Below are 16,016 nucleotides of genomic sequence, written 5' to 3'. Positions count from 1 at the left end.
GAGGTAGCAAGTGACAGGTTTAGCTCCTTCTTACCAGAGCTGTGATATCCCTGGAGAACTGCAGCCGGAAGGTTAGATTGACAGCGGGAAAAACAAAGGAAGAAAGAACAGGAAAAAAGAGCAATGGTGAGGGAAGATGACAAGAGCTCTACAGGTACACCAGAAGCAATCAGCCCCTATTCCAGACAGTGCTGCTGTCATTCTAGTGCAGGATAAAGCACGCTATAAATACACACTGCAGCAGAAAGAGAGAGAGACTACTGGAGGCCTGCCAGTCCAACACCAGAGATGAACCAGACAGAGGAGGACACACTTGAGATCAGAGGGGGACAACTGCTGCTCTTTCCAGAGTGTCCCTGCAGCTTTAAACCAAGTAAAACCTTTACACACAAACTCACAGTCAGCCAACATTCTCTTATGCATTGCATATGTGGCTCCTTTCCACCTAAACACACTCTTAAAAACAAAGGTTCCAAAAAGTTTTCCCCAAAGAAACTTTTAGTGAACATTTCTTAAAATAGCCACTTTTTTAATAATCGTAATAACTGTTTTTTTTCTACTATAAATAACCTTTGTAATGGAAAGGTTCCATGGATGTCAAAGGTTCTTTATGGAACTATCAATGCCCAAAAAGAAGATTTATTTTTAAGAGTGCTGTGACTGTCCGCACAATTCTGTTCTTTTCAAATGGCAGCTTCATATTCTTTTTTTCTGTTGTTTGTATGCCCTTTGGACCTGTTTACATCTGATATTAATAAGGTGGTTCAATTACAAGTGGTCAGCTAAGACTCATTCCTGTCTATACCGGGGAGTAATACAGGTCTCAGATGTGTCTTCTACGACCACTTTCACATTGGATTTCAAGGATATGGTCTGTCACTATATCAATCTAAAAAATAAAATAAATTATAAAACTGCTAAAAATTATATTCTCATGATTTTCTCAAACAAAAAAGTGAAAATATTATCCAAACTTTTTACACATAATCTGGCAATATGGATTGAAATGTAGCTAATACAGTGCAATGGAAGAATACAAAATGAATTGCATCTACAAATAAGGCAAGCATATGGATGGATATACATTTAAATCTATACCTGCTATGAGTTTGTCCTTTACCTGTTAGTTTCAGAGTCAAAATAGGCACTTTGCAAGGTGCTGCTTTGGATCTGATCAGCTGACTACTTTGCATATAGTACTTGCCGTTCCCTGAAGTCCATTACATATCTTCTGCCTATGATTCCCAAGCACACATGGTAATATGATCCTTTTATTTTCTGCCTCTACTCCACCTACACCCATTCTTTGTGTTGTATCCATAATTTCTAAAGCTAGTTTGTCATCAGCATAATTTAAGGCAATTTTAGACTACAGCCTTTACCATAAATGTATGAAAACTGTGGTTGTAAATCAGGGTCATTCCACCAAATATTGATCTCTGAACTCTTCCCAAGTTAAAGCATTAGTATTGTGTTGTTTGAGTAAGGAATAATTGACAATGGGCTGTTTTTAGAAAATAATGCACACACAAAGTGGTAATTCAGCCACAATGCGAAGCGCCATATTTTTCAATAATTCAATGGCCCGGAGTTAATTATTCCGCTTATATACTACGGTTACCACACCTCAAAACATTGTACCGATGATGCATTTTAAGACATTTGTCAGGTTTTTGTCCTTAAAACGCTCTTGTGTGTAGGACTAATTTCTTACGCATCTAATCCCATGTAGCTTTTAAATTGTTTTGGGTTTTTGTTCTTTTTCTGTTGTACTCTATAGACCTTATGTGCCAGAGAAACGAGGGCGATGCCATCTTTAGAATATTGTCTTTTAACTTACGTTTTTGCGCTCCCTCTGTATATTTCTATGGCATTGCTGTCCAGGAGTAATTAGCTTTTGAAGTGGATTTACTTAATGTAAAGTTAACGAAAGTTATCATAATGACTGTGATGTTTAAAGCAGATGACTTAAAACGAGCCGTTAATTAATAAACACGCAGAATCGCTGTGAAAATACAGACCGGAACTCAAAAGACAATGAGCGCAGCGCTGAAAAGGGGCGGGGCTACATAAGGTCTATAAGGACATTTGAAATAACTAAAATTTATTTTAGTATAAAGTGAGGTGGAATTATAATGTAGTCAAGACCTGCCTGGAACTACTTTAGATGTGCGTTTCCCTGAAAATAATTGCATGCCTTAGAACATTCGTCAACCAATCAGATTCAAGCATTCAAACAGCCCCATAGTATAAAAATGAATATAAACGTGTTTTCTTTGAGGTATTCAATGTCTTTTGAGGTTTGTATTTGATGGCAAAAAATGACTACAAAGTTTATAAGGGTTGATAAAATATTAGTATTTTCCTAATCTTGGATTACTATTGTTTTTGTTGTTGTTTTTTATAAAAAAAAGACATTAAATTACTAATAATGATAAAAAATAATATCTAAAAGTAACAATCATAAAACTGTATTCTAATAAGAGTTATCTTCTCGCGAGGAGCGTTATTGGTATGTGGTAAAGATTTGCTGAGTGTATGTAGGGTTTCAAATCAGTCACTTATGAGGAACATAGCTACCTTAGAGGGAAGATCCCTATGCAGACAGTAGAAGACTGTAGGTTTTGGAAGAGAACTTGTTGCTAGAACTGCTGAAATAACAAGCATGAGTGTCATTCCTAAGTCTAAAACTCTACTCTGGATGGACTCATAACTGTCAAATCAGAAAGTGCCCGAGGGCTCCACAGTGGAAGATGAGTTTATGTGGCTGGCATGTAACAGCCTGAGATTTGGAGTTCTGTCTGGAATGTGCTCAGATATGGGATTGGCATTACATCCCTAGTTCTGAGGAAAACCTCATTATAGCTGAATTCAAAATAAGCACGCACACACACACAGGCGCCATCACGCTTCTCTGCTCCACTGGATCACTGAACTCCGCCTGGAAGAGCATCTTCACCTACACAAACTGGTGCCATCTGTCTCCACTGCTCTGCTTCCCTTCCAACAATTCCTTTTGCTTAAGTAATTTCATCCATTTTTCACCCAGAAACTTCAAAAGCCAAATCTTTTGACCACAACACAATGTTAAACTTGAAAGGACATTACTGGCCACAAAAAAAAAAAAAAAAAAAAAAGATCTCAAATAAGAATTTACACAAGTTTAACTGATCAAGTTTAACTAGCCAATACAAATGCGAGAGAAAGCCTGAAGATTAATCTATGTTTGCCCAAGAAATTATGATTTTTTGGATGTGTGACAAGTAAACCCATGAGAAATAAAACCTACCAGCTGTAAAATGTCTTCATCTTTTGGCATTACGCAGAGCTCCAGAGATGTGTCACTGCAAAGAAACATTATTATTATTAATTATTAACTGAAAATTATATCTCAGACGAAGTCATGAATACAGTCACGAGTACAGTGCTTTTCATGATATTCAAGAACAAGGAAGAACTGCTAGCTGTGTCATTACCAAATAAAATTATGCAATAAAGAGCATATTCATTAAACTTCCTCAAGGATTAAGAGATTTATCTGGAAGACTTAGCAGGAACAGATAATCAACCCACAAAATGAGCAAAAAGGGAGCATGTGGATAGAGAGCAGCAAGTATTCCTGGATTAAGTATCTTATACAATTTTATTTACGTTAAAATCAAAACCTACAACTAGTTACCAAGTCAGATCCTTAACTATTGAGGCTACACCACCCCTCAGGGGCTGGAACAAGCAGTGCAAGTTGCAACATTACCTGTTCTGGATAAGGGCAATTACTTGGGAATACGTCTTCCCGATGATGCTTTCTCCGTTGACTTTTACAATGCGATCCCCTGTGGGAAGGAGAAACAGGAAGAGAGCCAGATGCTATAGGTCAGTAATGTAAAAAGATGTTTTTTTTTTGTTTTTTTTAATACGTGTTTTGAAATCATGGCACATGATGCCATGGTAAAAATAATTACAGATTTGGACAGGAATTCAGAACCCTGGAGTAAGTATGTTTGTTCAGATATGTTGACTGTTGTGTGCTGAAGATGAGATTCACAGGAAAACAATCAGAGTGAGCCAGCAGCGAGATATTGTGGATAATTGTGGGAACATGTGTTCTGGACCCTCCCAAAAGTCTGTCCACTGAGACCAACATAGTAATAACTTCTCAATGTTTCTTTGGGTCCAGACTGATCACACTTACATAACATTTCAGCTGCTTATGAGGAAGTCCTGCCAATGCATTTTGGATGCTGGCTGATGGTATGACCTCTTGCCTGGTTTACCTCCAACTGTTTAGTAGTGATGCCTTCATGCATCAGTTAACCAAAGATTTGTGTCTTAAGGGGGTTGACAAGCAGGATGTGTGGTCTATCTGAGCTATTTTTATATTTGCTAGTGTACTGTATGTATGTGTCAGATGGACGTATTTGGAAGCTGCATTTTTAAAGTGCCCTATTATGCTATTTTAAAGGTTCCTAATTTTGTTTTCGAGGTCTCCTACAACAGGTTTACAGGTCAAAAAGTAATACATAATATAAATTGCAGAATCAACTCTTTTCTCATAGTGTCTTAGAGAGCCTACTCCGCTCTGATTGGTCAGATGAACTAGTCTGTTGTGATTGGTCTACCGCTTACAACACGTGTCGGAAACGAAAAACCCACTACCATATCTGTATTTAAGCTCCGGAGGCTTCCTCAGCACTTGCATACACAGTGATACGAACAGTAACAATGTCAGTTTTACCGAATGACTTCGAGCTTGAGTCCTCATTCTTTGGAAGTGCATGCAAAGTGGATTTGCTTTCGCAGAGAAGAAAACAGTGCCTTCTCCACGTGTCGACAACACAAACCAAACTCCTCAGACCTCAGCTACAACTACAGTGTTTGAGGGCGGGTCAAAGTAGACGTTGTTTGTAAGAAGCCAATGAAGACCATAGTCTGGCATTATGCAAATTTATTACAAACCTTTGTAGGTTCAAGCAGGGCTGAAATTACTGGTGACTCGTTTCAGGAAGTTCAGAATTGTTTTTTTCTTTTGGGAGACAATAACTCCATTTATCTCTAAAAACCTTTTACATTCACACACAGCTATATTACACACTACATGAAAGGTAATATCAGAAAAGCATAATAAGGGGACTTTAAGACAGTATAATAGATAAATAATTTCAACAAAATCTCACCTGGTGTACAACTCACCAATGTTAGTTTTAAAACAACGGGCTAGGGGTGTCACAATATACCAGTATTGATGATATTGATGATAACTGTGATATTTCAAACAAATTAATACTGATAGCATACATTCACATCACAAATGATCCAGCAACTATCTGGTTGGTACTCCAATATAGTTAGTGGTGGTGGTGCACATTAACGCTGGTTGGTCACCACCTGTCATAAAAAATGGTAAAAATAAGTATCAGTGCACAGCTACTTCTGCCACAAAAAAAAATCGTGTTGGAGGAGATGACAGATGAAAGCGAGACACTCTACCCATACCCAAAAATATTTAGCTCGCCAGTGTGGAAGCTTTTGGACAGGGCATTAGACATCCCAGTCTGCAGGAAGTACCATTCTTTTTGAAGGCTTTTGTAACATTTTTGGTTACAAACACTCTCCCCGCCTCCCTATAGTTGTATTTTGAGATTGTGATTCATTGGCCAAAAAAAGAGAAAACACAAAAGATGAATCTAACTTATATCATCATTTATATTTTTTCCCCAGAATTATTGTGATAAAAACGTTATTGTGAATTCTTTCGCCATGATAATCATCTAGTGAAAATCTGATATTTAGGTCTGATAGGTCTACAACTGACCAATCAGAACAATTTGTACAGTTTTTTACAGTCTTAAACTGTAATTTAGCAGTATCGTAATTCTGAATAACGGACATCAAATACGGGCATTAAAACATGTCTCGAGACTTGTACAAGAACCAGTACCTGTGCAGAGTCCAGCTCCATGTGCGGGGCCGTCCTCTTTCACCTGCTTGACAAAGATGGTGTCCATTGGCTCCAGTCTGTTCCTCTGTCTCCCTGATGGCACGAGACAAAGAGCAAGAGTCACTTGAGAGTCATCAAAAACAAAAATTCTTTCACAAATTCTATGATTTTTCATGTTGGAATATCTAATAAAACTTTGTCAAGCCTTGGTCATGTCCTCTCTTTTTCTCGTGCATTTTCCAAATGAAATCGGTAATATCGCACAGACTTATACTGCACAACGAGACAGCACATGTTAATCTACTGTGCTTTAGTCATGCTCACTGTGAATCCTCTGCAATCTCTCATAATCTGATCTGAGTAAAGCATAAGATAATATAAGATATGCGCATGCCTACGTGTGAGAGTGTGTGTGCACATATTTGACGGGGCTAGATCATGCTGACAGAACATGATGACTGAACGCCTACATTATGACACACTGACTGCACTGATTAGTAGGCTATGCAATATCTAATGTTGATGCTGCAAACCATATTGTGAGTCGTAAACATTTACCAGCAAACTCGTCCGTTACTTTTGGACATTTTGTCAACAGTAAAAAAGAATCTTACTCCATTATACATAGAAACGGCATAACAAAGCCTTTGAAAAAGTGCATCATCTCTGGGACAACTGCGACAAACCACATATTGAATTATCAGCTTGCATAGACCAACAAGGAATCTGAACGTTTTCATCATTTTCTATGATGGAGGAAAATCTGTATAATTCTGTGGAATGTAGGGCTACACGAACAAATCAATTTGCTATTGTTCTCATAAAAATTACAATATATTTTTTTTTTCCAAGGTTTAATGTGCTTGCTTGTAGGGCTGCACAATTTCGCCAAAATGTATGATTATATACCAATATAAATATATAATAATGATAATAATATTGAATAAAACATTATAAAAACAAAATAAGAAATATTACTATTATTTTACTGTAAAATACATTAACGGTATAAAATAATACAGTTCTATTAAAACTATTAATTTATTTTACATCTGTAAAATTACAATTCTAAGATTTATGGCTGTCTTCATTTATTTTGACTTTTATTTTGATGGAAAAACACAGGAAGCCCTTAAAGTCACTATGAAATCAAAATGGACAATATAATACTTAGGTATTTATTATAAATTATTTATATTTCACATCATTATTATTATTATTTTTAATTTATGTGTCCTCATAATCTTTAATAAAAATAACTTCCTCTCCCTTTTGCAACAACATCTCTTCTCTGATGACTTGTTTACCGGCGCAAGGGCGTGACAACCTGACGGTCAATAGCAAACCACAACCATATAATCAATTGCAGATGAACAAAATCAAGTCCCACTCTATCATTTCACACTGATACATCACAAAAGGGAACAAAAGACTATCGCAACTTCGGTTTCATGCAGACTTTAAAGCTTTTTTTGTTGTTGTTGTTGATGATAAGCACTTCTCATTCAAGTATTTGAAGATTGCTGGCACATATTGCATTCCCAAATGCACATTAAAGCGACCCAAACTCAGAGCAGACGCAGAGATACCGCGAACCGCTCCGCTCTGAGATACTGCAAACGGCAACGGATAATGAGCTGCACTTCGCACTGAAACGCGCAGACGCAGAGTAAATATTTATTTTGTTAAATATCTGATTTATTATGATTAATAGTGCAGCCCTTGTGGAATATGTTTAACAGAGCTGGCTAACCGAACTGATAACAAACGCCCAAGGGGCAAGAGATGTGTAGCTTTGCAAATGTCTGCTGTTCAAACTCTGCAGAAACCTACAGAGGCAGATTATGTGCTGACCTACATGTAGAGTAGTTTGGGATCAGAAACTCAATTCAATCCACACCAACACAGAAAAGTGCACTGCAGAAAAAAAAAAAACATTCACCAATCACACAAAATCACTGATGCAAACAGATACATCTTACTTGTGCTTGCACTAACATATGGCCACACAAAAAAGCAGTGTTTAATGTTGTTACACTGATGTGTGGTGTCAGGCTCCCTCTACGAGCACATGAGGTATTGCAGAAGACTTTCACCATACTGAATGATGTAATACCTCACTGGCCAGTGGCCACATATAATACTGAGCATTCTCTGGCTCTGACATACTGTACATCTGAGCGTATATGTATGTACATGCAGTAGTTTCTGACTATAACTTATTTTTCCAATTTTTGAATTCTACAAAATGAATGTTTAAGTGTCAAATCAATTGTATTTATATAGCACTTTATAAAATACAGCTGTGTGAGCATCACAAAATTCAGGAATTAGTAGTCGCTAATTCAAGTAGAGGTAAAACAAAGCAGCTCTACAGAAGTTCATACAGTCTAAGTGAATTCAATGCTACTGCTACAATAGTTTAAGTCTCAGCTTCAAATATGTCACTATGCCACTGATGAGAAAGCCAAAATTAACTTATAGATACTATAATATTAATTAAATGAAAGGCCACCTAAGTGTACTTAAAAAGTGCACTTTCATGACTATAAATATACGTTTAAAAGGTGCACTTTGCACTAAAAGTAAAACTTTTTAATTGTATCCCTTAAAACTCATCTTTGATCACCAAAATTAAACATTTAAATGTTTTTTCCTTGAAAAAAAAAAAAAAATCATGCCTTAAAATAGCTTGAATGTGTCTCTACACCCTTGCCTCATTTAGCATACGTGGTTCTATGAATATGCAAATGAGCCCCGCCTCCACTCACTCACACCAGCTCAGAGATCCACTCATTGACGATCACACGTTGACCTGATTGGTTACAAGGTAGTTTGTGACGCCAGAAACACCAGTGATTTCAAACCACGTTTTTGAGACTGTCTTTGGTTCACTGCAGTTTAAAGGAGAAAACACTCAGCAATGGTGTTGACTTATGAATTGGCACATGGTTTGTTTTAAAGCATATTAAAAACACCACAGACATATATATAACATTAAAAGCTTGATTTTCACCACAGGGGGACTTTAATAATCTTTTGTCATGCTTTAAAGAAGTACACTAATTTTGATATGCTGACTAACAAACTAAAGCACAATAAGTATATGACTATTTTAGTTTACCATAAATGCTTGTCAGCACATTTGGCCATACACTTTAACCATAATTCAAAGACAATAGAAATTATTTTGAAATTACATATGAAGATGTATGAAGTCCTACTTTAGTGAAGTTTATACACTTTTTGGAAATATGCTGAGTGTACTTCTTTTCACAGTGGGTTTGCACTACAATGTATCACTACTGTTTAATTTGAAAAGCTCAAAGGACAAAAAGCAGGATTCCTTCAGCCCAAAGAGCTTATCTAAGAAGTCAGGTAGAGAAGTTGTGGTATGTGATATGAACAAGATCTTTTCTCAATAAATTGCAACAATGATGAAAACATCATCTGGGCCAAAAAAAAAAAAAAAAAAGTTCAACTGAGTAGCCCTGGTTTACCCAATACTGAACATTGATCCATATCCTGTAGAGGGCAGTAATTCATATGATCAATTGAGGGCTCTAGTAATGGGATACCATCAATGGCTCAGTACCAGACCAGGAGGTTAATATTTTATTCCATTACATATGAACTGTGATCCAATCTGATTATTATTGGCATCTCTTGTAAATATGATACGGCTCATCCTCATCTATCGAATCAGGCTGCCAAGACTAGACTTTTAATGGCTGTGCTTTACTTAGAGGTGGAGGCTCCAAAGGATGTCCCACTGATACACTATTACAGCCATCGACTAATGGGCTGTGGACGTTAATCACAATATCTGTGTAATGGTCATTTCAAAGGTACTTAAAAAGAATTGGAATATAGTGCATGAGTTGTACGTACTATATTAATGTGCTTTTTATCTTTCTGGAGCTTGGCAGCCACTTCTTCATTCACTTTTGTTGTACGGTAAAGTGCAGCATGAACATTCTACTTCGTATTTCATGGAAAACAGGAAATCAACAACATGACGGTGAATAAATTATGATTTTCTGAATTTATTTTAAAGTGTCTTTTCAGAGTTTAGAGGCTAACGGCTGTAACTCCAGTCTGATGTGAATGTGTCCACATGCGCAATGATGTTTCACACTAGCCTCTGTGCCAAATTCTCTGCCGTCCCTCGGGTGACTCATTCAGACATGCTTTTCTTCAACGCATCAATAGAGGGCAGAGGAGGGCATGCTGAAAACCGTCTTTGTGTGGACAGGTTTGTGTTGCCCCCTCAGCGTCTGGAATCTCTTTTGTTAGTCTGTGTGAGTGTGTATGAACTCAATAAGGAATAAGGAACAATGCTCCCACAACAAACACACTGCTTTTACCAGCCGTTTGCTTCTCCCTAGATATAGTACAACACTAAAAGCCCCAAAGTGCAGTTCATATCCCAGTGTTCTCGTCTACAGAGGTCTTTCTTCTTTCAGCGTGAGGTGTATACAGTAAATGACTGATGTTTTAGCTTGAACCACACTCACCCTCAAAACCCAGCCAGTGTCAACACACAATATGACTTATTGTGAGAAATCGAAGTCTGATCTGCTGCAATCTGCACTTGAACCGCAAACTGTTGAACGAGTGTCAGGGCGTTTTCGGGTACACAGTGCTCTAGGGTTTGAGGAGAAAATGAGTTCAACCCAAAACCAGGCTCTGTGGGAACTGCCGGAATCACTTGATTTACACAAGTATACCCAACTCTGCTGTACTGTACATAGACCCCGATATGATCACAGTGAAGTTCTTCATCCTTAGCTTGAGGTAAAAAAAAAAATCCTTAACAGCAACAAAACACCTTCGTTTTAGCCTGATTTTGTTCTAAATGACATCACATGCATTCGTTGTTCGATTTTGCTTAAAGTACACTAGCGTTCAAAAGGTTGGAATAATTAGGTTTTTAAATGTTTTTGAAAGATGTGTCTTATGTTCACCTAGGCTGCATTTACTAAATACAGTACAAACAGCATAATAACTGTTTAAAATAACTGTTCTTACTATTATCCATGTTGAAAACAGTTCTTGCTGCTTAATATTATTGTGGAAACCATTTACATATTTTTTCAGGATTCTTTGATAAATAGTAAGTTCAAAAGAACAGCATTTATTTGGATTTATAAATCTTTTGTAAAATTGCAAATGTCTTTACTGTCACTTTTAAACAATTTAATATATCCTTGGTGAAATTAAGTATTAATTTATTTTCTTTTATCTTACTTATCCCCAAACTTTTAAAAGGTAGTGAATCACGGTTGGTTTCCACAAAATATTAAGCAGCACAACCGTTTTCAACCTCAAAACTAATAAGAAATGTTTCTTGAGCAACACATCGGCATATTACAATAATTTCTGAAGTATCACGTGACACTGAAGACTGGAGTAAATTACATTTTAAAATATATTAAAATAGGAAAGAGTTATTTTAAATGTTATTTAAATAAAATGTTATGTAGGGTCCAATTCTTTCTATTAACTAGTTGCTTATTATCATCATGCCTATTACTAGGACATTGGCTGATTATTAGTACTTATAAAGCACATATTAAAGCCTTATTCTGCATGACCATATTCTACATCCCTTAATCCACCCAATACCTAAACTTAATAACTAACTTACTAACTATTAATAATCAGTAATTAGGAGTTTATTGAGGCAAAAGTTGTAGTTAATAGTGATAATTGGACCCTAATCTAAAGTGCGACTGAAACTTATTTTCCTAAAAGAAACCCAAAAAACAAAAACAAACATTGTAATTATTCCAAACATTGACCGGTAGTGACCGGGCCTTTAGCCTGAGACAGTCAGTGAAATAACTTTTGCATACAAAAATTGTACAATCTTTATAATATCATCACCATCTCCAATTTGTTTGGCTGATTGCACAAATTTGATACAATGAATGAGCTGTGCCAAACTCTGCTCTATATTCTTTTCTCGAGTATTTTCCACTCTCTCTATTTGACCTAATCTTTCCTCTGTCTTTTTTCCCGTCTCTGTGTGTGTTATTTTGGCTAAAGTCTCTCGTGCGCAGCTGGCCCTCCTGTTGTTTTGTGTTGGATAATGTTGTTTGGCAGCGGTTGGGAGGACGCCCATTCCCTTGATTCCCCTCAACATTACACAGCAGGGCCAAATTCCTGCACAACACAGCACTGACTCTCTTTCTATCTCTCACTCGCAGACAGAGGAGGGAGAGAGGGAATGAATAAGGAATTGGACTTGGTATGCTGCACAAGTGTAAAATAAAGACATGAATGCCCATCATTCATTTAACTGACAGAAACTATTGTGAACAGAAAACTGAACTACTTTGTAAACCATGATAGTATTATGACAGTGCAGAGAAAACTCGGATGATCCATGAACCTAAATGAAATGGAAGTAGGCTAACTATTTAAAACTGAATTCCCTAATATACACATATTTGTTTCATACAGTATATTCTAAATGGCAAGTAATTTTATTTGAAATCCAGTATAAAAACCAAGCCGATAGATCAGTGGCCCAATGTGTGTTCTTACCCATCATCACTCTTAGCTGTCACTCATGTCTGTTGCCTACAAACCACTTTTCACACATCTCAATAAGAAAGCTGCACAAGCTGCCACCTCCGTTTAACACAAAACATCTGGGTAATGCATCAATCCATTACAGAGATCACTAGTGACCAGTCATGTCTGGCATTAGCTTTACAGTTTTTCCAATGGTGATACCAATATCTAGAGAGCATGGTGATAGACAGATACATAGGCCAAGTTTGGATATTTTGAGATTATCAACATTTTTTTTTTCACATTAAATAAAGTAGTTAAATAGTTAAAGGTAATGTGTTTCAATAGGTTTTGCTATGGTATCGAAACTGGTACAGCGAACGGTGAAATTTTACTGGTAATATACCAACTACTGAAATTTTGGTATTGTGACAACACTAGAACGCAGTATCTAACAATAAAAATGTTTCAATGTTCTTTTAAACAAGAGTAAAAAAAAACTTTTTTTTGCACATCTTTTATCTAATATTAAAGGTTTTAACTGGATAGTTCAGCCAAAAATGAAAATGCCATCATCATTTACCATTGGTCACCCTTTATATCTGTCTGTGGGTTTTGCAACCCCATTGGATCCTCAAACTGTTGGTAAAAACTCATAATTCCACCCCTCCTCTATCGTGAATGAAGTACCACACATTTTGGACCATCTCTGTTTGTTTGCAATGCAACAATTACGATTCTATTCAGGAGTATATCTATCGATATTATGATGTGCCTATAAAGGTGCCTCTAAAAAAAAAATAAAAAAAAAAAATAAAATATATATATATATATATATATATATATATATATATATATATATATATATATATATATATATATTGTGTGTGTGTATATTTATTAGTGGTGGGCCGTTATCGGCGTTAACGCGCTGCGTTAATGCGAGACTCTTATCGCGCGATAAAAAAAATATCGCCGTTAATCTATTCTCCAAATTGGGTTGGGAGCTGGCTCAAGCTACACAAGCTATGATGACGCAATCTACCCGCGGCCGCGAGGAACACCCGGCTGGAACGCATCATATTCGTCGTCATCTTAAGTAAACACGGCTGAAAGTGAAAGCTGGTGTAAAAGATCGGTGGAACATCCATTATTTGGACTTGGTTCGGATTTAAGCCGTCCGACGTAGACTGTGTGGTGTAACAGTTCGGTAAGTTAACACACGACTAATCCGTTCTACCACCTCAAATTCAAAACGAAACACATCACTGAATACCAGCGCGCGCGTATTATTCCCAATATATCTTAGTGAGTGGTGTAGCACATAATCTCTTTTTATTAAAAGCGCCCGATTTTAAGAATCGTTGTTGTTTCTTTTTAACTGAAAAGACATCAGTTAGACAATATTCTAATTTTAAATTTGGGGTTTCATAAGCTCCAAGCCATAATAAACATTAGACCTACTTAAGTCTCTGCAGCTAGTGTACTTAAATTTTATTTATCTGCAAAATTATGTTGTATACTTACAGTTTTGCACAATATATGTTCTCAAAACTACATACACCCTTTCAAAAAAACAAAAACATTTAGCAGTTGTTTAGCAGGGTCTGTGTAACCTGTTCTGAAATGGTTTTATTATAATATCGTTATCGCAAGAGGCTGCAATGTATATCACAATATGGATTTTAGGCCATATCGCCCATCCCTAATTGATAGCCTATAGTAGTTGATAATAACATAGGCCTACCTAATGTTGCCTACGGACGGTAACAGTACAGTAGTAACCTTTTACAGTCTATGAGTAGAACAGCTTTCTCAAGCAGTTTGTGATGCATTTTGGAAACAGGAGATGAGCCCCTGGTCTAATGCGCCACCTGGCTTGAGAAACCCGTTCTCAAAGACTTACTTTTATAGTCATTATTTGGGTAGCACACATATTCTGAATGCCTTCGGCAGAATTCAAATGAGCCATTTTAATCTAGATTAATCTAGATTCATTTCAAAATTAATCTAGATTAATCTAGATTAAAAAAATTAATCTATGCCCACCTCTAATATTTATATACAAATGTATATGTCTCATACATATATTATATTAACACAAACTTTAGTTAGATGCGATTAATTACGATCATGGTCTACAGTACTCCACACACTTTGTTGTGTTGTACATTTTGGCAAAATTCTGCATACTGCACACAATATAAATAATACACATTGCAAAAAAATATATAATAATATTACAAGTATGGTATTACAACACTACACTGGACCTGTTCATCTGTAATCAGGTACAGAAATATAGCGGAGGTTGAGGACAGCAGCCGAGTTTTGTGTGACAGGAGAGCCAAAAGCACATTGTTTTTGGGAACCCAGAGCTCTCTTATTTACGAGCGTTCTCCATATTTTCTGCAGTCAGGCAGCACTAGTGTAATAAAGCAGCGGAGACACTAGAGTTGGTGTCTGGAGTGCATCCAAACCGAGTCTGGCCCCTGCGGTGTAAGGTGGGGTTTTACTGGTCCTCCAAGAATCATGCAGAATTCCATTTGCTTGTGCTTGTGCTCTTGCTCCAATCCCTGTCCTCATGGACACCACCCAAAACATTAGCAAGAAAACAAAATGAAATGAAATATCTCTGGCATGTATTTTCATAGAAAAGGAAAACAAATATTTGAACAGATGTTGACTTTTTATTTTATTTTTACTGCATATTTTTTCAACTGTAGCAAAGTCTTAAAGCACAACACAAAGGGGATAATTCACTATGAATGATCTGTGACTGCTGATATGTTTATTTGCATTGTTTTAAAGTGACTCTTTTTTTTTTTTAAAGGTTCCTAATTTTGTTTTGAAGGTCTCCTACAATAGGTTTACATGGGTTTAATTTTCTCATAATATATATTGCAGCATAACCTCTTTTCTCAGTAGGTGCATTTCCATTAAAGATTTTTTCTAAATGTCGACAGAAAACGATTGCGAAATGACGGAGTTTCCATTAACCGATGTTATGCGACTAAAACTCGCGATAAGTCATTCCAAAAATCATAGCAACGGACGTTGGTAGGTTTATGCATCTCAGCCACCGCACTGGCCATTATTATTAATCAAAGGAGACGTATCCAATCATTAATGGTAAGGAAAGACTCTTATACTTGAGAGTGGCACATATGAGGTGTTTCTGGGTGTTTCTCACTGATTTCTGCTTTGAGGTCTTGATTGTGGCATTTCTTTGAGGTTTAGAATCCATTATTCCTGTAATTCTTCTGTCTATTATGAATTTAATAAAGAACTCTAGTCTCGTATATTGTTCAAACATTCTGTGTCATCTACATCAGGTGACCTGTAAATGCGCAAAAACTGTTTCCATTGCAGTTTTGCGAAATATTTCTTTTTAGAATTGCTTGAAAAACCACCTCATGCGAGCGTAAAAACCTTTTTGCAATAAATGGGAGTTTTTGCAAAATTGACGTGTTTCCATTGGGCGTATTTTCAATGCACAATTTCAATTTGCGCAATTTGAAGGGTAATGGAAACGCGGCTAATGGAAACGCGGCTA

General features: G+C 36.6%; 1 protein-coding gene across 3 annotated transcripts in view; it reads right to left on the bottom strand.

Moving 5' to 3' along the window:
- Positions 1-16,016, bottom strand: part of arhgap21a (Rho GTPase activating protein 21a) — a 101,875-nt gene that overhangs the window by 23,914 nt on the left and 61,945 nt on the right. For 2 of the 3 annotated variants that reach the window (XM_079863828.1, XM_079863826.1), the window contains 4 exons: positions 5,939-6,031; positions 3,755-3,833; positions 3,290-3,344; positions 35-58 (listed from right to left, as the gene is read on the bottom strand). In XM_079863828.1, coding sequence (XP_079719954.1) covers positions 35-58; positions 3,290-3,344; positions 3,755-3,833; positions 5,939-6,031 — 251 coding nt within the window. The remainder of the gene's footprint in view (positions 1-34; positions 59-3,289; positions 3,345-3,754; positions 3,834-5,938; positions 6,032-16,016) is intronic. The other variant, XM_079863827.1, reaches the window with a different exon arrangement.

This window comes from Squalius cephalus, assembly GCF_949319135.1.
Source record: "Squalius cephalus genome assembly, chromosome: 25".
Lineage (NCBI taxonomy): Eukaryota > Metazoa > Chordata > Actinopteri > Cypriniformes > Leuciscidae > Squalius > Squalius cephalus.
The sequence above is the reverse complement of the archived record's forward strand: the minus strand, read 5'-3'. Positions and strand labels throughout refer to the sequence as shown.